Source organism: Oncorhynchus tshawytscha, linkage group LG01, assembly GCF_018296145.1.
Source record: "Oncorhynchus tshawytscha isolate Ot180627B linkage group LG01, Otsh_v2.0, whole genome shotgun sequence".
Taxonomy (NCBI): Eukaryota; Metazoa; Chordata; class Actinopteri; order Salmoniformes; family Salmonidae; genus Oncorhynchus; species Oncorhynchus tshawytscha.
The window spans coordinates 75,353,919-75,381,886 of record NC_056429.1 but is presented as its reverse complement, the minus strand read 5'-3'; the positions used below and the strand labels follow the sequence as shown (position 1 = coordinate 75,381,886).

Below are 27,968 nucleotides of genomic sequence, written 5' to 3'. Positions count from 1 at the left end.
GTAGAAGGGCACAATTCCATTAGAGCAAAGATACTCCCAAAAGACTGACATTCATGTGTGTAATTAATATGAATATTCTATCCAACAAGACTGCATCCTTCAGCACAGACTTTACCTTCGAGCACACCCCATGTATCTGCTGCTATGTTGTTCTGCTAAGTAGATTATTAATTGTATTGTGTTAACAGACTCCAACATGCAGTTCTTTTAGTTGCTGTATTTGAAACCAAGGCTGTTATGGAGGGGAATTCTGTACATTTGAACGAAAGGAAAATAATTTTCTCAGTTCATTTTCTCCATTGTCAAGGGAATTCTAGAGTATGTAGCGAAATAAACTGCAAATGTCCAACAGCAAGCCATTCCTGTGTTTTCTACGTATTCTTTTCTGTGTTACAGTAACATATCTATGCCATGTGTTTTTTCAAATGATCAAATGGTGTCGCTAAAAATGAACATTGTATATGAGGTGTCATTGCTATTTCAAAAGCAAGCATATGTATAGTGAGGTTTATGGTAGCTGTACATTTGTTTTTTGTGTTAATGTCATTTTTTAATGTGCTGGGTGGAGCAGTACGTATATTTCTCTACATTTCCAAAGGTACACAATGCATTCAACAAATACATTGAGATGAAAATACTTGCAACCCATTGAGCACATAACAACAAGCACGGACACAATCTGCTTTCCCATCACATTAATAGACAGATGGACCAGTCCCCTTCCAAAGAACAACAAGCTAGCTTTAGTATTCAGCACCGCTTACATTGCACTATTGGAAATGTATGTACATATTAATTGCTTTCTCATTTTGTTGTGGTGAAGTAGCACTACCCAGAATTCAATATCATGGTAGAATTTATCCTTTTAAAAAATCAGAGCGGCAACACAGAAGTTTCAGGTCTCTCAGGGCTGCTCTATGTTTTACTGTTGAATCTAGAGACATCTATCAGCTTCCCTCAGGCAAAGTGGGGACTGAAATAGGATGCTTGCCAAACAACTTCAAAGCTCTTTATCATGGTAAACTGCCAGATTACAATGTATGTTATTCATAACTGAGGGGGGCTATATTAAATAGTGTAGTAAAAGAGAAATATTGATTGTGATTGGTTGAGGACGATACAAAATAATAAATAGTTAAATGATAGTTTAGAAATGAATTCATGGATGAGGAATTAATAAATTTACCTCTCACACTCCCCTTATCGAACAGTTCACACAATATGTTACACCTGTTGGGGGAAAACAATGTGATTAAGACTGGACAAACCATTTTAAATAGTATCAAATATGAAGAAAAAAATTGTCAGACTGGAAAATACCTTTTATCTTAACTACTTCATGATCGCATGCAATGCAACATTATGGACTCTACACAGGATGAGAAGCCTAAAGTATGTTACTGTCAAAAAAGTAAACCAATTCAGGGTAGGACAAAAGCCATAGGAATATGACAATTTAATTTCAGAAAAACTATTTGGTCGTTTTGTGTTCTGGTTATATAGCTAAAGTTTAGCTGGTAAGACATTCATTTTAGTTTTAGTGTCTTTAATTGATTGTTGTTATTTTCTTAATTTTGACGAGTCATTTTTTAAGTCTCTAGTTAACATGAATTAGTGGTTTTAGAGTGCCTCTTATTTGGGGGTTAGGAGGGACAGGTTTACTTTTTTAAGTGTAAGTAACTTTTTTATAGTCATTTATAAATTGGCAAACGCAAAATTAGAGTTATTATTAGGGTTACCTGCTTAAGGTTTAGTCATCCTTTGAGTCCCGCGATCTACTGTGTTAATAAGCCTTCAGTCTTCATGTCTACTAGTCACAAAACAGAATTCAGATCTCTAAACGGCCATCGGCGGAGGTGATATATAAAAGCAGCAGCTTTCTAAGGTAGAATAAGAACAATGGCAAAGAGAAAGACAGCAGAGACACTGATGGGTTGCTGATAAAAGACACAGCAAGTCCATCCCATTCATTCACTCAGTGATGGCATACGAGTGTGAATGTCTACAATATTCACATACTGTTTGTCGAGAACTGTACACGAGCCAAGTTCAAAAGGTTGAAGGCATTTAGACAATATTATGGTAGTATAGGGGGACTTTCTTACCTCTTTTATCGCCATATCATTCTCAGAGACATGCTAGTGCAAACAAGTCAATCAGAATTTGTGTTTAATAAGGTCAAACTTAGAGAATAGCTTAAAAATCCATTTATTAGTCTAAACAGTTGCTTTCCATTAACATGTTATACATTTAAAATTACTAACCAAGATTCAAGGAACAATTTGGCTCTTACTTTGAAAGTATTTAACAAAAGATTCTTTATCGTGTTACTGCATGTTATCTACACAACAATTACGAAAGACAAGTCTCGAAAATTCTTTTTTTTTTTTGACTTTCTGTATCAAAAAAACATTTTAGCAATGACCTGAAACCAAGCAGGCATTTAGTGCTAGAAACAAGTACTTCAAATGTTTCTGTTTTACCAAAAAGGTTCAGCTTTATTAACAAATTATGGCAAAACAAATTTACCAATTTATGGCCACCTATTTAGAGAAGCGTACACATGGTGCTTTATGTTATTTTAATATATGTTTTATTTACAAATACATGTTAAACACAGAACAGAGCACTTAGTAAGCTACATACATAGCTGAATGCTTTCAACCCAACACAAATTTTTTAAAATTAGTTTTACAAGATCAAAATCTAACATCATAACAAATATAGAAAAAAATAAGTTATCACCTAGGTTAACTTTACTCAATAGTAGCAACCCATTTTCATCCTGAAATCAAAGTTCCCTAAGGGCTATCAAGAAGCATCAAGTTCTGTGGCAACTTCATGCTTTTATTTTTCGAGGGACAGACAATCATTGACAACCAAGAACAACATTCCAATGTTTATTGAAACACAAGTGTCTTTCTTTTGTTTTCTCTACTAATTGTTCTAAAAAAAGAGTCCATGTTATAAAAAAAATCTAACATTTCTGGGAGGAAATTAAACAATCATATGGTTGTCTTATGTCAGAGGTCACAGATGTGGAGCCCCTTCAATATCTACCATAGGGATGTTCTCTGTAGCCCACACGTGAGATCCTTGCTGCTGGGGCTTTGAGTGTTGGACGGGTTGTCGTCCACTCCTCTTCTGCAAGAGGTAGAGTTCAGACAACATTATATACTGTAGTAAGATACTAACTCATATCAAGTTCAAAGTAAGGAACGATTGTAATATTCTGTGGGAGACCAAAGACAAACTATAATAAGTCAAAGACAAACTAAACTTTGAATTCAATCCAACCTGTCTAAGCAATGCTTATGTTTTGTTTACTACTACATGTAAACATGTCTAATTGTGACATTTTTTGTTTATCTATAGGTGGGTAATAATGCAGCAAATACATTTTCCCTGTAGAAATTGGTCTTGGTCAATGACCAATTCAATGATTCCCTTCACAGACTTGCTTTTGCTTCACGCTCGCTGTTCTTTCCACTTCAATGGTTGAGTATGCAATGTCACCCTAATTTAATGACCAATAAGCTTCATTCATAATATGTGCTTGGGATCAACACTCTATGAACTTTACAGAACATACAATACAAAGTAGTGTGTCCCTAGCCACTCCTGTTAGCCCTTATCCACATGTTTTACCAAGTTACAAGACCAAGTCATTCTATTGCTATGGGCAATACTGCATCACATGATACTATTATGTGTATAAGGCAATACTATGTAACTTGTTGTCACGTGGGATGGGACTATAGCTTCTGGGGGAGCTGCAAAAGGGTTACATTAATACAGGCTATTCAAAAAAATAGAAAATCCTTGTCATATCTTGGGCATTAATCCTTCTTAACAAGGGCATGCATGTCCATGAGAGTATTCCCTGGTCCTTGTTTTCTGCTGCAGGTACCACTGGGGCTACTGCTCTCAGCACTGTAAATGAAGTACATGAGCGTTCTGTCCTCTGTCGGCCCAAAACTGAGCTCTGGCTCATTCAGGTTGTAGTTTCAAGTTTTAATGTCACGTGCACAAGTACAATGACATGCCTTTCTTGCAAATTCTAAACCCAAAAATGCAGTAATCAATATCAATGCAGAGCTAAAAAATAACATAAGGTAGTGTGTGTGTGTGTGTGTGTGTGTGTGTGTGTGTGCATGCACGCGTGCGTGTGTCTATGTGTGTGTACGTGAGTGTGTAGAGTCCTGTGAGTGTGCATAGAGACAGTGAAAAAAATGTAATAAAATAAAAGGGTCAACTCAGCCATTTTGTTACCAGTCTTATAGCTTGGGGGATAGAAGCTGTTCAGGAGGTTGTTGGTGTCAGACTTGATGCACCAGTACTGCTTGTCGTGCGGAAGCAGAGAGAACAGTCTATGGCTTGGGTGGCTGGAGCTCATTTTTTGAGGCAAATTACATAAAGAGCAAATTCCTTCACTGTGCAGAGCTCTGGTTCTATGTCGCAAAGTGTTTATGGAGCAGAAAATCAAATCATTGGTTTTTGTTGCATCCACACTTCATTGTGCTGAAAATGAATGACCGTGATGTAGCAGACCTACACTGGAAATCAGCTTCAGTGGAGAGCAGAGGGCTGAGAGCCAAGAGCAGAAGCATCCCTGATCTGGTATCCAATCTAATCCACAATGAGGGCACATGTTCAAAAGGCAGAACGCTGGCGGAACATCCACCTCCACCTTTTCAATAGGCATCAGTCAGGCCCCTGGGCCTTCACTGGCGTACATTGTGCTGTGCTGCATCTCTAATCAAATCCTGGCCTGTAGCTAGCTTGCTAGCCAAAGGGTATGATGGGCAATGCATACAGAAGCTGATCCTTGGACCTGAATGAAGCAGGTTGACCTTAGTCATGAATCTTGCCCTGGAGGGAGAACTGAGCGATGGGCCAGCTACAAAGTCAAAATTGTCTATATTGTAAAAATTAATGAATTTTTTATGTATTTGGGGTCTTAATTTAAGAGATAGGCATTAGGGTTAGCAGTGTGGTTAACGCTAGGGTTCGGTTTAAAGTCAGATTTTATGACTTTGTGGCTGTGCAAGCTAGTAACCCCTCTGCAGAGCTGATTCATGACAATAAATGCCAACTTTCCTGAATGACCAGGCCTAGGCCAAAACTATGGGGCATCTTTCTTTATCTCTCAGCTGTGAAACATTACCTCCTCTATGGATCGTGATGGAGGAGCTGCCAGTATTGTCCAGTGAGAGCTGGGAGCCATGACTTTCGCATCAAAGCCTAGCAGGTAGTCCCATTTAAAGGAAGGAGAAGCCATTGAGGTTATATAATGGAGGTGGCTTGAGGCAATGATAGACTTGGTTTTAAAGAACTCTCATGAATATTCAACCATTGGTAATAACACAGGGATATTGTCCATTAAGGGAGTCGGTTTGTGGCCTTCATTTCAGGGCTTCGGTGTAAATAAAATAAGTAAATGCACTATGGTTTTACCGTAATTGTTGTAGGCTTCGTCATTGGTTCCATGGCCATATTCGTAATATTCAGAAATGCTGAAAAATAAAAAAGGTTATTAAAAAACAATGTTGAGACAAAGAGGAGCGTAATAACTTCCATTAGTCAAGCTCTTTACAAAGGGCTTTGGGCCTCTCACTAATGCAGTACAGTATACAGTTGAAGTCGGAAGTTTACATACACTTAGGTTGGAGTCATTAAAACTCGTTTTTCACCACTCCACAAATTTCTTGTTAACAAACTATAGTTTTGTCAAGTCGGTGAGAACATCTACTTTGTGCATGACACAAGTCATTTTTCCAACAATTGTTTACAGACAGATTATTTCACTTATAATTCACTGTATCACAATTCCAGTGGGTCAGAAGTTTACATGCACTAAGTTGACTGTGCCTTTAAACAGCTTGGACAATTCCAGAAAATTATGTCATGGCTTTAGAAGCTTCTGATAGGCTAATTGACACCATTTGAGTCAATTGGAGGTGTACCTGGGGATGTATTTCAAGGCCTACCTTCACACTCAGTGCCTCTTTGCTTGACATCATGGGATAATCAAAAGAAATCAGCCAAGACCTCAGAAAAACAATTGTAGGCCTCCACAAGTCTGGTTCATCCTTGGGAGCAATTTCCAAAAGCCTGAAGGTACCACGTTCATCCGTACAAACAATGAAAGTCACAAGGAAGAAGCAAGTATAAACATCATGGGACCACTTTTTGGAGAAATGCAGTCTGATGGTTTGGCCATAAGCATCATGTTGTGGGGGTGATTTGCTGCAGGAGGGACTGCTGCACTTAACAAAATAGATTACATCATGAGGCAGGAAAATTATTTGGATATATTGAAGAAACATCTCAAAACATCATAACATCATTCAGAAAGTTAAAGCTTCGCCGTAAACGGGTCTTCCAAATGGACAATGACCCCAAGCATACTTCCAAAGTTGTGGCAAAATGGCTTAAGGACAACAAAGTCAAGGTATTGGAGTGGCCAACACAAAGCCCTGACCTCAATCCTATAGAAAATTTGGGGGCAGAACTGAAAAGGAGTGTGCGAGCAAGGAGGCCTACAAACCTGACTCAGTTACACCAGCTCTGTCAGGAGTAATGGGCCAAAATTCACCCAACTTATTGTGGTAAGCTTGTGGAAGGCTAGGTTTGACCAAAGTTTAACAATTTAAAGGCAATGCTACCAAATACTAATTGCGTGTATGTAAACTTCTGACCCACTGGGAATGTGATGAAAGAAATAAAAGCTGAAGTAAATCATTCTCTCTACTATTCTGGCATTTTACATTCTTAAAATAAAGTGGTGATCGTAATTGACCTAAGACAGGGAATTTTTACTAGGATTAAATGTCAGGAATTGTGAAAAACTGATTTTAAATGTATTTGTATCACGACTTCCGCCGAAGTCGGTCCCTCTCCTTGTTCGGGCGGTGTTCGGGGGTCGACGTTACCGGCCTTCTTAGCCATTGCCAATCCACTTTTCATTTTCCATTTGTTTTGTCTTTGTCTTACACACATGGTTTCAATTCCCCAATTACGTGTTCATTATTTAACCCTCTGTTCACTCATGTTTGTTTGTGAGTGATTGTTTATTTGTTTTGTATTACGGTCCGTTATTTTGGGCTCAAATATTTTGTGCTGTATTTGTGGAATCTTGAGTAAATACGTTTGTTACTCATATCTGCTGTCCTGCGCCTGACTCCTCTACACCAGCTACACACAGGCTTTATTACAGAATCACTCACTAACTAATGGAGTCAGCAGGAGCAGAAGCCCTCCCTGTGGCGGTAGAGGAGCGTGTCCAGCAGCAAGCGACCATGTTGCAACGTCTGGGCACCGCCATAGATCGCGTACTGCAGACGATGGATCGTTGGGAGAGAGGAGGAGGTCTTCCAGCGCCTCCACCAGCCTCACTACAGCAGGCCCCACTGTCCACCCTTCCTTCATCCAGTCCCAGCGGGAATCGGCTCGCGCTCCCGAGGGAGTGCGATAGGACGGCTGCCGGATGCCAGGGGTTCCTACTGATCTGCACACAGCTGGACCGTCCACCCGGCTCCTTCGGGACGTGAGAGCGTGTCCGCCCTCGTCTCCTGCCTCTCAGGCAAAGCCCTGGAGCGGGGCAACACCGTATGAAGGAGACGCGGAGTTGGACCATTACACAGAGTTCACCTGCCGCTTTCGGGCAGTTTTCGACCACCCGCCTGAGGGTTGAGCGGCGGGTGAACGTCTGTTGGCCCGGGCGACCGGAGGAGGGGCCATTCCCTGCACCATCTGTGGCCACAGAGGGCACACTGCTGGTCAGTGCTGGGGGGGTTCCTCAGGGAGTCGAGGCAGCAGGCAGGGCACTTTTGTGTCACCCCAGGTGAGTAGGCACCAGGCTCACCCAGAGCCCCCTGTTGCTCACATGTATGTGTTTATTAAGTTTCCTGAGTTTTCCCGCATTCCCAGCATAAGGCGCTCGTAGATTCAGGCGCAGCTGGGAATTTTATTGACCGTTCATTTGCCCATAGTTTAGGGATCCCCCTTGTTCCTGTGGATCTGCCCTTCCCTGTGCACGCCCTAGATAGTCGACCATTAAGGTCAGGGCTGATTAGGGAGGCCACCGCTCCACTAGGCATGGTTATGCAGGAGGGTCACAAGGAGAGAATCAGTATTTTCCTTATTGATTCTCCTGCGTTTCACATGGTGCTGGGCCTACCCTGGTTGGCCTGTCAAGACCCCCCTATTTCGTGGCAACAGAGGACTCTCAAGGGGTGGTCACGAAAGTGCTCAGGGAGGTGTGTAGGGGTTTCCATCGGTGCGACTACGGTGGAAAGTCCAGACCAGGTCTCCACCGTGCGCATCCCCTCAGAATATGCCGGTTTGGCTCTCGCCTTCTGTAAGCAAATACCACCTCATCGACGAGGGGATTGTGCGATAAATCTCCTGGTAGATGCAGCACTTCCCAGGAGTCATATGTATCCTCTGTCACAGGAGGAGAAGGCGGCTATGGAAACATATGTCTCCGAATCCCTGGGGCAGGGATACATTTGGCCCGCCACTTCACCTGCCTCCTCAAGTTTATTTTTTGTGAAGAAGAAGGATGGAGGTCTGCGCCCTTGTATTGATTATCGGGGTATCAATCAGATCACTGTGAAGTACAGCTACCCGCTGCCTCTCATCGCCAGTGCGATCGAGTCAATGCATGGGGGGCGCTTCTTCACAAAATTGGATCTCAGGAGCGTTTACAACCTGGTGCGTATTTCGGGAGGGGGACGAGTGGAAGATAGCATTTAGTACCACCTCAGGGCACTATGAATTCCTTGTCATGCCGTACCAGTTGATGAATGCTCCATCAGTCTTCCAGGCCTTTGTTGACGTGATTTTCCGGAACCTTTATGGGCAGGGTGTAGTGGTGTATATCGACGACATTCTGATATACTCCGCTACACGCGCTGAGCATGTGTCCCTGGTGCGCAGGGTGCTTGGTCGACTGTTGGAGCATGACCTGTACGTCAAGGCTGAGAAATGTCTGTTCTTCCAACAGTCCGTCTCCTTCCTAGGGTACCACATTTCCACTTCAGGGGTGGAGATGGAGAGTGACAGCATTTCAGCCGTGCGTAATTGGCCGACTACCACCACGGTAAAGGAAGTGCAGCGGTTTCTAGTGTTTGCCAACTACTACCGGAGGTTTATCCGGGGTTTTGGTCAGGTATGGATGTACGTTTGGTATTTTATTTTGAACCTTCATTTAACTAGGCAAGTCAGTTAAGAACAAATTCTTATTTACAATGACGTCCTACCCCGGTCAACGCTGGGCCAATTGTGCGCCGCCCTAAGAGACTCCTGATCACGGTTGGTTGTGATACAGCCCGGGATCGAACTAGGGTCTGTAGTGACGCCTCTAGCACTGTGATGCAGTGCCTTAGACCGCTGCGCCACTCGGGAGCACTCAGAGGATGATTCATCATTGTAACACCACAACCAACTACGCCACTCTGATGGCACTTTCACCGTAAACAATGCTGCAATACCGATTCATGGTTCAGTATTCCAAAATTGTTTTAGATTACCTTCCGTCCTGATTGACTGTCTAATACAAATTGTACGGTTATTTCGAAGGGGGGAATATGGGGCCTTAATACTGATTATGTTAGTCCAATATTTACAGATGGAATCAAAGTAGTAAAAAAAAAATATCCTCTCATTAAATATATTGTACATTGTGTTAGTTTTTAAATCCCATTAATGATTTACACTGTATTTAACTTGAAGTGATGTGTGAAGTACAGAATATTGTATATACAAAAAATATAAAGGAAACACAGCTATTACTATGCAATAAGTTAAAAAGTGCTAACGGGCTTATCTGAAACGGCCAAACTTCACTAAAAACCTTTTGAATAAGACAAAGTGCCCTCAGGAGAGGTTGTTTCACAGTAATATTGCAAATACTGCAGTTAAGAACAAAAATCTATATTGGGGAGGAAGACAAAGACTGAGAAATTGGCAATGTTCTAAACAAACGAGAATGGAGAATGGTCTGCCAATTATGTACATATGTATGCAAACAATTTTCATACTTCATCAAAATTACGTTTACCTTGCAAAAGAGGAACGCTTAAGTATGCAAAGCTGGCCTTCTGTTAGCTAACTCACCTCTTTGACTGATTGCTGTAGTTCTCCTCATAGGCATCATAACTCTGGTCATCATATTCACCGTCATATCCATCATCATAGCCCTGCAGGTCAAAGAAAAAGCAAGAATAAGAAACCTCTGCCAATGTAAAAGCAGCTGTTTCAAACCTAGCAGGAGTCTTAATTGTTTAGGGTTGGGACATTTCAAAAAATCAATGCTTAATTCCATGGGCGAAAGATCTCTGTTACACATATAGTCCCTGAATGTCAGGGGTGACAACACTAAATCATGTCTAACACGAACTATTGATTAGGGTTTGCAGGGAAGCTGTCTTGCTAGCAGGGTGTATCAGACACTCTGTTCACCTCTGACCTTTAGCCAACACTAATACGGCCTTTACTCTTGATCAGTGACTATTGTAATGATCAACACAGAGAAAAAAGTAACTTCAATATAAACCTGCCGCTCATCAATGAAGTACACAATAACAAATGTAGTAAAATACATATATACTGTGTATAAACATGATACTATAAGGTCTGTGTAACGCTCGTCAAAATGGGTAGACCAAGGCGCAGCGTGGTTTGGGTTCATCATAATTTATTTGAATGAGAACCAGCAACAAAAACAATAAAGAGAAACAAACAAACAAACCTTGTAGGACTCAAAAGCAACAATACAAAAACAAGATCCCACAAACAACAGATGGGAAAGGCTACCTAAATATGATCCCCAATCAGAGACAACGATAGACAGCTGCCTCTGATTGGGAACCATACCAGGCCAACATAGAAATAATAAACTAGAACACCCCCCAGTCACGCCCTGCCCTACTCCACCATAGAAAATAAAGGCTTTCTATGGTCAGGACGTGATAATCTGACAACAAAGAATATCAATCCGGTTGTACATGATCTAATTATTGTAGATTGTACACTATTTTGTATCCAAGGAATGGGGAAAGCATATAAAAGGAGAAATGTACTGCTATTCGCTTCATTACTATTTAGTTAAAGTCCAAACTTTAACTAAATAGTTGTAGAAACAACACTTGCTATCCTCGTGTCATGATTGCGAAACACTTTCCCCAGACTTCACTGTCAATAACACCCACAATTCCCAGAGAGCAATTGTTTCAGCGACAGTCTTCTTATTTTTAGTTCTAATACTTATATGATCATGTTTACTGTAATGTCTTCCCAGACACTGGAGAGAACAGGAAAATAGGCATACAGTATATCTTCCTTTTAATGAGCCTGGCTGCACAGAGGCTGCAGACAGTCCGTGTTCATATTATGACAAGGCTGTTGCAGCAGACCCAGGCTCCAGGCTGAGCTACTCTTTTCAAAGTGTGCTACTGCTGTTTAATCCTCTCTGCTGTCACTGCCATGTTTATTTCTGGCCCTGCTATCTCCTCTGTCACATTTCTGAAGGTGAAGACACTTTCTAATCGTTGGATCTTGCTTATTTTAAGCGTTTTGGTTGGTTTTCAAAGTGCATACTTTCTGTCAATCATCATCCTGTAATCTCCTGGGGTCTTCTCATCCTTGTACTCACACAAAAAAAATGTCTGCCATTGCAAATTACAGTCAAATTGTTTTCTCTTTCTTTTGATTAATAGCTTCAATATCCATCAAAGTTGGAGGATCTTTTTGTTTAACAAGCCAAGACAGTTAAGAACAAATTCTTCTTTACAATGACAGCCTACCCCGGCGACACTGGGCCAATTGTGCGCCGCCCTATGGGACTCCCAATCATGGCCAGATGTGATTCAGCCTGGATTTGTACCAGGGACTGTAGTTCACCTCTTGCACTGAGATGCAGTGGCTTAGACCACTGCCCCAATCGGGAGCCCCACTGATGCTATTGAACAAGCCAGGAGTAAATAAATTAAGTGAACTAGTATACATAGAATCTTTCATTCACAGTAAATGCTGATGTCATTGTCAGTACAAAGGAACTGGTGATGGTTCGCCTCAGAAAAACCTTAGCTGTGAAGAAGTTTAATCATAGAAAGTCATGAGCATCATCTGACTGTTTTAAAATCCTACCAGAAAATACAAGGGTTTGGTGCTACAATAATAACCCTGCAATAGTCTTCTCCAAAGATATGAATATTATCCAACTACATGGATAGCTCTATTGCTATGAAAACCACTTCTGCCAAGACTTTCATGCGAGAATACTCATCAGCTGCCTTATGACAGACAGTCTTCATGTGACTTTAATAATTCCCTTCCCTCACAGCTACTTGGAATATATATGAAATAACAGTCTCTATTTTAATAACGCATGCTACAGTAGCATCTCTATAAAGTATGTTCAATAAAAAAAGGAATGGGAAAAGTTGTCAAATGAAGCTTAAGTCTATTGAGATATCCGCCTGTCTCTTGTGTGGCTTTATACAAGTAAGAACATGGATTTGACTAAATTGAAGTTAGGGATTATGTCAGGGATTAAGTTGTTCAGGGGATCTAATTTCACTTCCTCTCTCTATGAGTATTTTTCCATAATGACAGGGTCAGAGGCCTACCTATCTCATTAACTGACCGTTTTGTTAGCATTCCCGGCTCCACATCACCTCGGCACTGTTTGCCGCTGACATGTAAAACAGTCAGGGGAGAGACGGCCAGGATCATGTCAATATAGGACAATTCTGCAATTACATATTGCTTCAATTTCAAGGTTATCATGTACTTGCGTTGTAACAAAATGGAATGTAATTATCCCTACATTCTCCAGACATGTCCTAAAAATAAAAAAAATGATTTGGTGACAGATTACTTTAACTCATTACGTATAATAAATGTACTGCTTTCCAATTTCCAATTACCATGACAGCTAGTCTGAACGACTGTTGTTGATGTTTTTCAATGGAAAAATGAAAATGTGACCTGACCTGTGAACTGTTCCGAACTACGTTGGATGTCAAAGGTGAGATGCGGTCTAGCAGCTTTTGATTGGCTACTGTCTTGCTACAGTATCACTATATCAATATCATGCTTGTTTACAGAGCTGTGGATTTTCACCTCGCTGAACTTTACATGCTTTTGCAAGACGCAATGCATAACGGGTGCTGGGGTCGGCCAGGCCCTCTATTTAATGAAGCATGATCCTTATATTTCAACGCTCATTTGAAAAACCAATTAACGCTGGTGCTATTGAACAAGCAAGGAGGAAATAAATCAAGTGTTAACACACGGGCTGGAGAGTCCTGGCTCACTGTAATTAGGACAGCGAGGAGCGCAAGGAGCTAAAGGCTGTCAGCTCTATGCTTCATTATCAATTGACAACCTGTATGTCCCGTGACAGTGACTGATCTGCACACAGGGCTACCTCTGAATGCAGAGCCCCAAAATGAGAAAGGAGAGTAAATGAGTGGTGGGTTCCTTTGTCTTTCTGCTTCAATCCAGTTTTTGTGGCTGAACGGACTTGATTTTACTCCTCTGCATATTCAAGCGACACACTCTGCTTTATGCATTTCACATTTATTGCAGCATGTGAGAGACATAAAAAGAGTCCACAAAAAGGGAGTACTTTTCAAGCTGTTATTCAGTCTGGGAGTTTTCCTTCTATTTGAATCAAATGAGTAATATAAAGTAACATAATAAACATACAAATCCAAATAGTGAAGACCTTGGAGAGCACTGTTCTCCTGACCAAATAGGGTTATGGTCCTAACTGGTCTCATAGAGAAATAAGAATATGTTGTATTTGCCAAATGTATTAGTATCTTTCCTCCTCTTCTAAGGCTGTCAGGAATCCCTTGGATTGCAACTGATACCAAGGCTTTTGGGTATTCCGCCTACTTCTGAGTCAGAGTATGAAATGATTAAACAATCTATTTGAGGTGTGTGTCTTACATGTGTTTTATTAAACAGGGGAGTTGTGCATGGAGAATTCCATTTCCATAATTAGTTCACAAATGGGAACTCAGCAGTGTAACCAAGCCTATTGTTAAAAAGCAATTACTCCAGACGTGCATGCCATCCTTAAAGGTAGCCCAAGAAAAGCAATTTTGTTCCATTTTATCATGCATGGTGTTCCTAGAATGCAAGCTTTTCCCATATGTAGAATAGTGAGCTTAAAAAATAGGGTGCGTAAAAGAGCTACATCAATATTTTATCTGACACCACATTTGAGAAATACACACATTTATTCAACTATTAGAATTTCACATATCTTTGGAGATCACATAGAGAAAAGAGTGTTCCATTTCCACAGTGTGACGTTGGGTTATTATATCTATTCTGTTCGGGGATAAATATATATATTTCAAAGCCTCACCAAGCCCTGCATTTAATCACATTATGGCCTTCTCTGCGTAGCCTCTGTAGAGTTGGTGTGTTCACGTTTATAACACTAAGAAATACAATACACATTCTTTAATTTTCCTTTTTCATGTGTATTGGCCTTAAGACTTATCAAGCACACATGAATCTGGTTTGGATCTTGGCCAATGATCTCGGACAAGAGTGTTGAGCTTAGTTCAGGTCTGGATCAGACCTGGGTTCAAATACTGTTTTAAATATTTAAATTACTTTCACACACATTTCCAAGTAAGGAATGTGGAATGTATGGAATGTATGTATGGAATTGTCATGTATTTTCAAATACAAAAATGTAAATGCTCCATGTATTTGAACCCAGGTGTGTTTGGTCCTCGTGTATTAAGGCATGTATTTGAACCCAGGTGTTTTATTTATTTTACCTTTATTTAACTAGGCAAGTCAGTTAAGAACAAATTCTTATTTTCAATGACGGCCTAGGAACAGTGGGTTAACTACCTTGTTCAGGGGCAGAACAACAGATTTGTACCTTGTCAGCTCGGTGATTTGAATTTGCAACCTTCCGGTTACTAGTCCAACGCTCTAACCACTAGGCTACCCTGCCGCCCCAGGTGTGTTTGATCCTCATGTATTAAGGCATGTATTTGAACCCAGGTGTGTTTGGACCTCGTATATTAAGGCATGTATTTGAACCCAGGTGTGTTTGGTCCTCGTATATTAAGGCATGTATTTGAACCCAGGTGTGTTTGGTCCTCATGTATTAAGGCATGTATTTGAACCCAGGTGTGTTTGATCCTCATGTATTAAGGCATGTATTTGAACCCAGGTGTGTTTGGTCCTCGTATATTAAGGCATGTATTTGAACCCAGGTGTGTTTGGTCCTCGTATATTAAGGCATGTATTTGAACCCAGGTGTGTTTGGTCCTCGTATATTAAGGCATGTATTTGAACCCAGGTGTGTTTGGACCTCGTATATTAAGGCATGTATTTGAACCCAGGTGTGTTTGGACCTCGTATATTAAGGCATGTATTTGAACCCAGGTGTGTTTGGTCCTCATGTATTAAGGCATGTATTTGAACCCAGGTGTGTTTGGTCCTCGTATATTAAGGCATGTATTTGAACCCAGGTGTGTTTGGTACTCATGTATTAAGGCATGTATTTGAACCCAGGTGTGTTTGGACCTCGTATATTAAGGCATGTATTTGAACCCAGGTGTGTTTGGTCCTCGTATATTAAGGCATGTATTTGAACCCAGGTGTGTTTGATCCTCATGTATTAAGGCATGTATTTGAACCCAGGTGTGTTTGGACCTCGTATATTAAGGCATGTATTTGAACCCAGGTGTGTTTGGTCCTCGTATATTAAGGCATGTATTTGAACCCAGGTGTGTTTGGTCCTCATGTATTAAGGCATGTATTTGAACCCAGGTGTGTTTGGTCCTCATGTATTAAGGCATGTATTTGAACCCAGCTGTGTTTGGTCCTCGTATATTAAGGCATGTATTTGAACCCAGGTGTGTTTGGTCCTCGTATATTAAGGCATGTATTTGAACCCAGGTGTGTTTGGTCCTCGTATATTAAGGCATGTATTTGAACCCAGGTGTGTTTGGTCCTCGTATATTAAGGCATGTATTTGAACCCAGGTGTGTTTGGTCCTCGTATATTAAGGCATGTATTTGAACCCAGGTGTGTTTGGTACTCATGTATTAAGGCATGTATTTGAACCCAGGTGTGTTTGGTACTCATGTATTAAGGCATGTATTTGAACCCAGGTGTGTTTGGTACTCATGTATTAAGGCATGTATTTGAACCCAGGTCTGGTCAAGAGGTCTGCTCTAGATCTTGTGATGTCTGGAACTGATGTGGGTCTGTGTAAGTTGTGTGTAAGTTCTTATAGTCCCCTCTTTTCCCTTCCTTTGTACAGGGTTAGTATTATTTATTATTTCCTCTTATTTTTGGTGGAGTCATTGTATATGATATATGTTTAGTAATTCTATGATTCATTCTATTTAAAAGACAATTGTTGCTTGATATGCATAATTGTAACAAGTCTTCTGTTCAGTCTGGTCTAGACATCGATTGTCAAGCCCAAATCATGGAATCCCAATCACAACACCCACCGAAAACTTTTGTGATACAGTTTAGATATAATTCAGTTCTGCCACTGCCTGTTCTGCCATAGTTGGCAAGCCAGTAAATTAGCTTGATGAAACAGCAAACCACTACATTTCCTCTGAAGTGAGTGAATTCACAAAATAGCAGGATACATTTAGATATTTTTTTTTGTGAATTGTTGTTTGGCTTAAAGTGGGAGTGGGTGACAGTGAAAGCAGGAAAATAAACAGGCATTAGCTGTGCTAAACCACGGAAGAGCTATGATTACCTGGATTTCAATATGTTGATTTGTTTAAACAAAAGAAGAGGTAAAGACATGCAACATGATGTTTATTCATAGTATGTTACGGCATAAGCTAGGTAAATCTACGGGATACAAAAACAACAATTCATAGGCAGATCAATGACATTTCGAGATCTAGAAAAGCACTCAAATACAAAAATACCAAGCACAACAACGAGGTGCTTTCACTTCCTTTTACACTGTATATAATGTTTCAAAATATAGAGCAGGAATCTCTCTCTGTCTCTGTCTCTGTCTCTGTCTCTGTCTCTCTCTCTCTCTCTCTCTCTCTCTCTCTCTCTCTCTGTCTCTCTCTCTCTCTGTCTCTGTCTCTGTCTCTCTCTCTGTCTCTCTCTGTCTCTCTCTCTCTCTCTCTCTGTCTCTGTCTCTCTCTGTCTCTCTCTGTCTCTCTCTGTCTCTGTCTCTCTCTCTCTCTCTCTGTCTCTCTCTGTCTCTCTCTGTCTCTCTCTCTCTCTCTCTCTCTCTCTCTCTCTCTCTCTCTCTCTCTCTCTCTCTCTCTGGATTGCAGCTGTGAATCAATACTATGTGTAACAGGTATGATTATGGTCATTATATCAGTTTTATGAGGGAGACTGACAACCTGACAGAGGCCATAGCTTCCTCTGGAGAAATTCCTATTATAACCACGAGAAGTGTGTACTTCATGACATAGACTGACCAGCTGAATCCAGGTGAAAGCTATGATCCCTTATTGATGACACCTGTTAAATCCACTTCAATCAGTGTAGATGAAGGGGAGGACAGGTTAAAAAAGAGCAAGACAAAATACTGAAGTGCCTTTGAATGGGGTATGGTAGTAGGTACCAGGCTTTTTGGTTTGAGTATGTCAAGAACTGCAATGCTGCTGGGTTTTTCACACTCAACAGTTTCCTGTGTGTATCAAGAATGGTCCACCACCCAAAGGACATCCAGCCAAAACTGTGGGAAGCTTTGGAGTAAACATCGGCCAGCATCCCTGTGGAACGCTTTCGATACCTTGTAGAGTCCATGTCCCGACAAATTGAGGGTGTTCGGAGGGCAAAAAGGGTGCAACTCAATATTAGGAACGTTCATATTGTTTTGTACACTCAGTGTATATTCAGTATTCAGCATATACAGTATGTCTTCACAACGACAGATAGAGGAAAGTAGCGACAGGAAAAAAACACCTTTTTGAAGCTTTAGTCTACTAAGATACTCACCTGTCTCTTTTGTTGCCTCAAGACTATTTAAATTCTGCTTTGGACTCTTGTGTGGCTTTATATGAGTTTGACCATGGATATGACAAAATTAAGTTAGGGATAAAGTTATGTCAGGGATTAAAATACTTTTGTTGATTTTTCTTGACCACGACCATATTCTGCACCCCCATCAAGAAGGAGGTACTGGTTGAGGACAGAGAACAGTCGCTAAGGCATCACAGCATCCTGTATACTTCAGTGGGGAAAAATACCTTGACCTTATAGAGAGAGAGGTCTGCATACGCTCTGGGAAAAACACTCTGAGAGAAAAATGAGTCCTGGAGTAGAGGATAGAGCAAGGTGAGATTCGTGGGGGGAAAATAAGAGGGAAAGAAATGTTCTGGACAAACTCCTTCATTCTTTAATCCCCTGGTATCTGTCTGTGCTCCCACCTTCACTCCAAACCCCCAATTACTGTGGAGAAAAATGTCCAGCTTTTTGCCTCTCAAGAAATACACAGGCTCTCGCTCAGAACTCAATTCGGCTTTGGTAATGAGACTGTGCTTGTGCATTTCCCCATGCAGACAGGCCAATCTTCCAATTGCCAGCACACACAGAGACTTCGCATAGCGGGAAAGCTCGGTGGAAATTGACTAGTGAAAATATAGCTTTTTTCATTAGGTTACAATTGAATGTTCACCTTGTTCAACTCTTTTAACATGACTTTGAACGTCCCCGAAATCTGAGGGATTAAAAAAAAAATAATAATTGTAAATTGTTCTTTATCTGTAGGTCTATGTACTCTTATCATCATGTCTTCTAAATTAAATATTTTCCATTTAGTCTAGTGGCAATAAAAACGAGATGTTTAATTTTGTTTATGTGATTTCAGTTATATGGACTGAAAACAACTTGCACACAGCAAGGCTGGGATAGAAAGGACTGTGTTTTTACAGTCTACCCTTTCATGTTTCATTAATCATAGAGCAGCAACTGATGAGTATTTTGATACTTACCTCAGCAGATTTCATAATGTCAACTGAGGTGAAACTTTTAATATCTTTCTGCTTGTCAGATATTCTCTGGCATTAACATTAACTACCTCATTATATACATTCTTTTAAAGTTGTTTTTTCTATTTGTTTGCTGTTGCTGTGCAGAGGAACCTTTGACCTATATAACATGACACTTTGGCAATGGATCATCTCTTCCAGATGTGCACCTTTGTTCAACACAACATTCCATAAAGTACATGCACAGTATGACCTGACTTTCAGTTTAAGATGGAAGGTGGTCCCCTGTCATCAATCACTTACAGTGCATTCGGAAAGTATTCAGACCCGTTGACTTGTTACACATTTTGTTACGTTATGGCCTTATTCTAAAATTGAGTAAATAAAAATGTTTCCTCATCAATCTACACACAATGCACCATAATGACCAAGCAAAAATAGTATTTTGAAATTTTGTGCAAATGTATACATTTTTTAAAACTGAAATACCTTATTGACATACGTATTCAGACCCTTTGCAATGAGACTTGAAATTGAATTCAGGCACATCCTGTTTCCATTGATCATCCTTGAGATGTTTCTAAAACTTGATTTCTAAAACTTGTGCGTCCTTTCCCCAAAACCCAACCAAGCCGCACTGCTTCTTGACACAATGCCCACTTAACTCAGAAGCCAGCCGCACCAATGTGTCAGAGGAAACACTGTACATCTGGTGACCGTGTGCACGGCGCCTGGCCCGCCACAGGATTTGCTAGTGTGCGATGAGACAAGGACATCCCTGCCGGCCAAACCCTCCCCTAACCCAGACGACACTGGGCCAATTGTGCGCCACCCCATGGGTCTCCCGGTCGAGGCCAGCTGCGACAGAGCCTGGACTCGAACCAAGAATCTCTAATGGCACAGCTAACACTGCGATGCAGTGCCTTACACCACTGCGCCACTCGGGAGGAATAAGGTCCCACAGTTGACAGTGCATGTCAGAGCAAAAACCAAGGCACAAGGTCAAAATAATTTTCCGTAGAGCTCCGGGACAGAATTGTGTCGAGGCACAGATCTGGGGAAGGATACAAAAACATTTCTGCAGCATCAAAGGTCCCCAACAACACAGTGGCCTCCATCATTCTTAAATGGAAGAAGTTTGCAACCACCAAGACTCTTCCTAGAGCTGGCCGCCCAGCCAAACTGAGCAATCAGGGAGGTGACAAAGAACTCGATGGTCAATCTGACAGAGCTCCAGAGGTTCTCTGTGGAGATGGGAGAACCTTCCAGAAGGACAACCATCTTTGCAGCACTCCACCAATCAGGCCTTTATGGTAGAGTGACCAGACGGAAGCCACTCCTCAGTAAAAGGCACATAAGACAAAAGGCACTTGGAGTTTGCCAAAAGGCACCTAAAGGACTCAGACCATGAGAAACAAGATTCTCTGGTCTGATGAAACCAAGACTGAACTCTTTGGCCAGAGTGCCAAGCGTCATATCTGGAGGAAACCTGGCATCATCCCTACAGTGAAGCATGGTGGTGGCAGCATCATGCTGTGGGGATGGAGACTAATCAGGATCGAGGCAAAGATGAACGGAGCAAAGTACAGAGATCCTTGAAGAAAACCTGCTCCAGAGCGCTCAGGACATCAGACTGGGGCGAAGGTTGACCTTCCAACAGGACAACGACCCTAAGTACACAGCCAAGACAACACAGGGATGGCTTTGGGACAAGTCTCTGATTGTCCTCGAGTGTCCCAGCCAGAGCCCGGACTTGAATCCGATTGAACGTCTCTGGAGAGATCTGAAAATAGCTATGCAGCGACGCTCCTCATCCATCCTGACAGAGAGCCTGAGAGGATCTGCAGAGAAGAATGGGAGAAACTCCCCAAATACAGGTGTGAAGCTTGTAGCATCATACCCAAGAAGACTCAATGCTGTAATCACTGCCAAAGGTCCTTCAACAAAGTTCTGAGTAAAGCGTCAGAATACTTATGAAAATGTGATACTCTTATTTTGTTTTTACAACAATAAAATCTAAACCAGTTTTTGCTTTGTCATTATGAAGTATTTTATGTAGTCTGATAGGGGGGGGAAAAACAATTTAATACATTTTAGAATAAGGCTGCATCGTAATAGAATGCGAAAAAAGTCAAGGGGTCTGAACACTTTCCGAATGCACTATATTCAACATCAGAATTTAGTGGGGAAAAGTGGGTCAGACTTACGTAGTCGTCATATGATTCGTGTGTTACGGGCAACAGTGGGGGTCTGTATCCGGGGTTCCCTGGTGTTCCCCTTGCCCTGGGAGTGGGTACTCCTCTCGCTAATGTGGCTTGTGGCATTGCACTCCGTGTACCTGCTGTCCCTCTGGGTGCAACTGCACCTCTGCCTCCCCGTCCCCTGTTTAAAAAACAAAACATCAACGAGAGATTAGATCACAACATGATATTACGTAGTCTAGTGATCTCGAACATTGACATTGTCCCTTGTGAATTAAGTATATTAAAAAAGCACATGTGTAGCGTACTCCGAATATGTTGAGCAAAATACCGATGTAGGATCTTAATATGATCACCCTATTGCAATGTAGGAAACGTAAATCGTATAGTGTATTTAAGGTTTAAAATGGCCTTTTCCCTTACGAAAGATGTATCAACCCGTACACAAATTTCCATTAATTATAATCCACATAATAATTCACATTTCCTGTTGCTTTAGGATTATTTCCCCGCTGTAGCAAACTGGCTCAAATTAAGATCCTACATTTGTATACCAGAAACCACCACTATGGGTATTGATGGCATCTCAAAAATGTGTGGAAATGAAATGGTCCTCACTGGATTTCAAACAACTATGTGCAACAATGGAATGGAAATGCATCAATCAGAATACCAAGGCAGCAAGTGCTGACCTCAACACTTGTTTCTAATGTATGCAGATACAGTATTATACAGACTGCCTCAGTCAGAAGCTTGAGTGTTGTCAAGTGGAAGATAAGCATAACCTTTTCTGCTCAGACAGATTTAGTCATAATGATGTTTGAAGCAGAACAGTTATCATATCTCTTTTCTCCCAGACAAGCTATTCATTCAGAAGCTGCACTGTTATTCCAATGACCTGGAGAATCAGCTCTACCTACATTTGTAGAGAATCCTTAAGCAGCCGTTCCGGCAAACATTCCCAGTACATTAGCTAACATTCCCATTACGTCATAGTTAGGGTTTGGTAACATTAGGATGATAACGTCCCACAAACATTCAAATAATGTTTTTAACTACTCCCCCCCAAAATTGAATTTAAGTATCCTTTCCACATTCACCCAACATTCACTAAAATGTTGTTCACAATGTCTGTAAAATCTACCACAGAATATTCCACATAAGGTTCTCATTAGGTTGTCATTAGGTTGCCAGGGAATGTACACAATGTGTACACAATGTTCCGGTAATGTTCTGAGTACATACTGCCGCAAAAAAATGTGGGAGCAATAGAAGTGGTTCAGAGGAAACATTACAGGAATAAATGAACAAGACATTTTCATGTGATTTGCCATATATTTTTTGCTCCTCAACAGTAAGGCAACACTAACACATGAAAGAACAGAAATTGTTCAAAATGAAATTGTATCATTCTGGGCAAATAAGAATAACATTCTAAGAACATTGAAGGAATGTTTTGTGCACCCTGATACAAACATTGTAAGAATGTCATAACAACTAGACAAATTTTGTGCTTTGGGAACCTATCTCTTGTGATGGACCCACACTGTTCCCACAACCTAAGTAAATGTTCTGGGAACCTTTAAAGAACTCAAGATGGCTGTTTTGTCAATATTCTTGCAACATCAAAGGAATGTTTTTTGCACTCTGATACATACATTATCTGAATGTATGGTGGTGGCAGGGTAGCCTAGTGGTTAGAGTGTTGGACTAGTAACCGGAAGGTTGCAAGTTCAATCCCCTGAGCTGACAAGGTACAAATCTGTCGTTCTGCCCCTGAACCCACTGTTCCTAGGCTGTCATTGAAAATAAGAATTTGTTCTTAATTAACTGACTTGCCTGGTTAAATAAAGGTTAAAAAAAATGTCAGCAGGACAGTTTTATTTTTTTGGGAACCTATCTCTTGACATATCCCCACAATGTTCCCAAAACCTAAGTAAATGTTGAACAAAATTGGAAAGAACTTATCAGGTGAATGTTTTTGGCACACTAAAATAAACGTTATATAATCATCTGCACAACTGGATGGGTTTTGTGTTTTGGGAATGTCCCCACAATGTCCCGCCAGACTGTTCCCCCCAACTGAATGAAACATTCTGATAACCTTTAAAGAACAGACCAAATGTGTTCTGGGAATATTCTTGCAACATCAGGCGGATGTTTATACAAACATTGTATAATCATCAGCACAACTGGACAGTTTGTGTCATGAAAAATATTTTCTGCAACCTAACGAATGTTCTGGGAACTTTCACAGAACACAGAAGCAATTTTGGTTTGCTGGGCTGGCAGAAAAATGATCCGGGTCCCACTGACTCCCTGTGCTTATCCCAGTGAGGGAGGCTATACTTTTCAGGGTGCATTGACAGTAATTTGACTGTGCACACAACTCGCACCGATAGTCACAGATCAAAAGGCAAATGGGCCCGGACGCTGGTGTGTCCGCGCTGAAATTAGGGTGTTGGGAGGCAGATGCTGTATTCGGTCCTGAGATTTTACTGCCTAGAAGAGCCAGAGGAGCACCACAGGGAGTGCAGGGTGGATTTAAGGTCATAAAGCTGTCTATATTTGGAGAACATCCAGACGTTTTAACACTAGCAAGATGGAGGAGGCCGAGATACACAGTCTTCTGGCACTGCTGATCCTTCATTCAAGCTAGCAGTCAATTATGATCCGAAAATACAAAGACTCCAAGGAGCATTACGGCCACATTACCGGTGCATATTTCTCATGGAGATTTACAGTAATAGCTTATCAGCGCAGCATAAGGAGCAAATCAGGGGAGGAATGTGGTGGTGATTCTAAATGAGCAGAATCAGAATCACGTGAGAACACGGGTGTGTTTATTTCCATTACCACCTGAGGTAGTATAGTGCAAGCTGTCACCGTACACTCAAAATCCTTCAGGGACTGTCACACTGAAGACATGGCCATGGCCGGTGAAGATTGTATGAAATATGAATTATTGAGGTATGTCATGTCGTTTGAGATATTAAATATATAAATGATGAATATGTTACATAATGAATAATTAACAATATGTGCTGAAAACTAAATATGAATCATTCATCAAACATGGTGTGAGTATTAGAAGCAATAAAGCCAATATCACATTTTGATTGTGATCGTTGAGTTAAAGTTCACACAGATGCAAAACAAAACCACACACACACACACACACACACACACACACACACACACACACACACACACACACACACACACACACACACACACACAAAATCAATGACCAGTAATGATTTGGGATGGAAACCAACAAGCCAGCAGATCATAATCAACATGGCTGGTATTTGCAAATACATACCGCGTGGTTGTCGTGGAAGCCAGCCGTAAGCCCCGCCCCCTTACTGTCCTCCCTCTGTTGGTGTCCTCTGATCCTCCGTTCAAGTAGGAGAGCTCCCTCAGCTGCTCCTGTCTGATCTCATCATTGTAGTCCTGTGGGAAAGAATACAACAGGCCTCAAAATAAATAAAAAATACGATTTGTCATCTGAACGCAACAAAGTGCAAACTGCAACAAAGTTCTCCCAAATAAAAATTCTCAGGATATTCACAGGAAATGCATGATTTAGTTTAACACTGAATGTTCATTGAGAGAATGTTCTGGACAGAGTAGTTTAGGGGATCAAGTCTCAGTCTACTGAGAGTTAGAACAAAAGTCACCAAAAAAAAGGCATTGTTTCTTGCCTTAAACTGGGCATCATTCACAAGTGATAATATACCATATAATTCACAAGTGATAGGCTAATATGGTCAACCATCACACTATTCTTGATTTAATCTTGTCTTTATATATACTAAATAATATCTGTGTGAAATTTGTTTTGATTTAGAATGGACCATTATCATGCACCTGTCACGAAACAGGGACAGGGGGAAAAATACATGTAATCTATGCACTTAAATAGCAAATGGAGTTTGCGTTTCCCGTGGTTTATTTTCATGCCAGCCAGGTAGGTTATACTCTTGTTGTAAAGATAAGCAATGTGCTTAATATTAGGAAAGTTGATGGGATCCTCCTCTTTTTAATAGAGGCCATCACTCTGTTTTATTTAGGAAAACAAGTCTCAGTCTACTGAGTTGTTAGAACATTTTAGAACATTGAAATAGACGAGGGGAAATTCAAGGACATAAATTAAAATCTCAGCATTAATAGTGTCTCAAAAGATAATGCCAGACAGCATTCCAAAACACACACAAACACAGTGAAAATTTGATAACACTTTACTGTAAGGCATAAACATATAGCTAATGCTTTATAAATGCATTTATCTGCACCATAAGTCATTCAAGGTCCATGGCCTTGTCCAGCTTCCTTCTGTCCGTCCTCCCTCAAGTAGGTCACAGAACTCAAAGGGCTGAATTGGTTAAAAAAAACGATGTTATTAGACACTCAGCCTCTGAGTTTCAAAACTCTGTTGGGCTTTCAGAGGGTCACGTGAGGAACCAGGGGAAACAACTTATAATATTTGTCCTCATTTGCACTAAGAGCGGGTTGGGAGGGCATTGGAGGCCATATTGAAAGCAGCTATTACATTGTTCTTGTGTGTGAATATTGGGCGGCAGGTAGCTTAGTGGTTAGAGCGTTGGGCCAGTAACCGAGCTGACAAGGCAAAAATCTGTCGTTCTGCTCCTGAACAAGGCAGTTAACCCACTGTTCCTAGGACATCATTGTAAATAAGAATTTGTTCTTAACCGACTTGCCAAGTTAAATATAAATTAAAAAATATTCCATTGCTGCCTCTTGATTCATCAATGTTTCTCTCAGTCAGTCATTGAACATGAACAGGATCTGAATCACAGGCTAGATAACAGAGTGGATGAAACATATGTTATTATCTTGTCAACAGGCTTAGACAGATAAACAGGTCTCATTTCCTCCAACCACTTATCCTCGTCCTGTTTGCAAAGACAGCTAGGCTAAAACATGTATGAGAGATTGCATTGTGGACAGCACTCAGCCTCTACTTAGTTTAACCGCCCTGTACCGTTTTGGACTCTGACCTGGTTATGAACTCTTGCCTGTCCCCGACCTGACTTTTTCCTACCCCTTGGACTATAATAAATATCAGAGCTCAAACCATCTGCCTCCCGTGTCTGCATCTGGGTCTCGTCTTGTGTCATTATAGTACGAACTGGCCATGACTGACCCAACAGATTTGGACCAGCTCCGTCACGCTGTCTCCCTGCAATGAGCTACTATTAAGAGACAGGAGGAGCTACTTCAGAACCTGATGGAGGGGTTCAAGGCGTTAATGGAGCAATTGCATGAATTAGCTCACAGGCAGCAACGGCACATCTGAGACCTCCAAGCCACTCAGTAACTTCCCTACTACTGGTGGGTTTGTTCAGCCTATCCTGGCTCCCCAAGAATGCAGCTTACCTCCTCCGGAGAATATGCAGGCGATCCTGGAACCTGCCAGGCGTTTCTTTCCCAGTGCTCCCTCATTTTTGAGCTACAGCCATCTTCGCTCCTTTCGGATCGATCGAAGACAACGTATCCAATTACGCTAATGTCCGTAAGAGTGCTCTCCTGGGCGACGGCTGTTTGGGAGCAACAATCCGCCGTTTGCCATAACCTAGACGATTTCATGGCGGAGGTGAGGAGGGTACTTGATTTTCCGGTGCCTGGGAGAGAGGTGGCCCGAAAACGAATGAAGGTACATCAGAACTCCCGTGGTGTGGCAGACTACGTGGTAGATTGTCGCACATTGGCCGCTGAGAGTGCCTGGAATCTGGAAGCTCTGTTCGATACCTTCCTTCACGGACTCTCTGAGGAAATAAAAGACGAGCTAGCAGCTTGGAGTTGCCATTGGACTATTGGACCTTGATTCCCTCATCGCTGTTACGATTAGGCCGTGTGGTGACAGGACAACAACCTCTCCCTCAATGTGATCAAGAGATGATTGTGGATTACAGGAAAAAGAGGACCGAGCACGCCCCCATTCTCATCGACAGGGCTGCAGTGGAACAGGTTGAGAGCTTCAAGTTCCTTGGTGTCCACATCACCAACAAACTAACATGGTCCAAGCACACCAAGACAGTTGTGAAGCGGGTACGACAAAACCTATTCCCCCTCAGGAGACTGAAAAGATTTTGCATGGGTCCTCAGATCCTCAACACGTTCTACAGCTGCACCATCGAGAGCATCCTGACTGGTTGCATCACTGCCTGGTATGGCAACTGGTATGGCAACTGCATTGCCCCCCCCCCCTTCGACCGCAACGCACTACAAAGGGTAGTGCGAACGGTCCAGTACATCACTGGAGCCAAGCTTCCTGCCATCCAGGACCTCTATACCAGGCTGTGTCAGAGGAAGGCTCTAAAAATTGTCAAAGACTCCAGCCACCCTAGTCATAGACTGTTCTCTCTGCTTCTGCATGGCAAGCGGTACCGGAGTGCCAAGTCTAGGTCCAAGAGGCTTCTAAACAGCTTCTACCCCAAGCCATAAGAACCCTAAACATCTAGTCAAATGGCTACCCAGACTATTTGCATTGCCCCCCCCTCCCCTCTCCACTCCACTGCCACTCTCTGTTGTCATCTCTGCATAGTCACTTTAATAACTCTACCTACATGTACATACTACCTCAACTAACCGTGCCCCCGGACATTGACTCTGTACCGGCAACCCCCTGTATATATTGTTATTGTTTTTATTGCTGCTCTTTAATTACTTGTTACTTTTATCTCTTATTCTTATCCATATTTTTTTTAAACTGCACTGTTGGTTATGGGCTCGTAAGTAAGCATTTCGCCTGTTGTAT

General features: G+C 41.5%; 1 protein-coding gene across 3 annotated transcripts in view; it reads right to left on the bottom strand.

Moving 5' to 3' along the window:
* Positions 1-27,968, bottom strand: part of khdrbs2 (KH domain containing, RNA binding, signal transduction associated 2) — a 124,305-nt gene that overhangs the window by 9,231 nt on the left and 87,106 nt on the right. For 2 of the 3 annotated variants that reach the window (XR_006083900.1, XM_024430251.2), the window contains exons 5-10: positions 24,510-24,640; positions 21,191-21,365; positions 10,123-10,205; positions 5,458-5,516; positions 3,061-3,144; positions 1,187-1,230 (exon numbers count right to left, since the gene is read on the bottom strand). Coding sequence is in view for 2 of the 3 variants with exons in the window: in XM_024430251.2 (XP_024286019.1) it covers positions 1,190-1,230; positions 3,061-3,144; positions 5,458-5,516; positions 10,123-10,205; positions 21,191-21,365; positions 24,510-24,640 (573 nt within the window). In the remaining variant the exon portion in view is untranslated. Of the gene's footprint in view, positions 1-1,186; positions 1,231-2,192; positions 3,145-5,457; positions 5,517-10,122; positions 10,206-21,190; positions 21,366-24,509; positions 24,641-27,968 lie in introns of those variants that run through there. The other variant, XM_024430243.2, reaches the window with a different exon arrangement.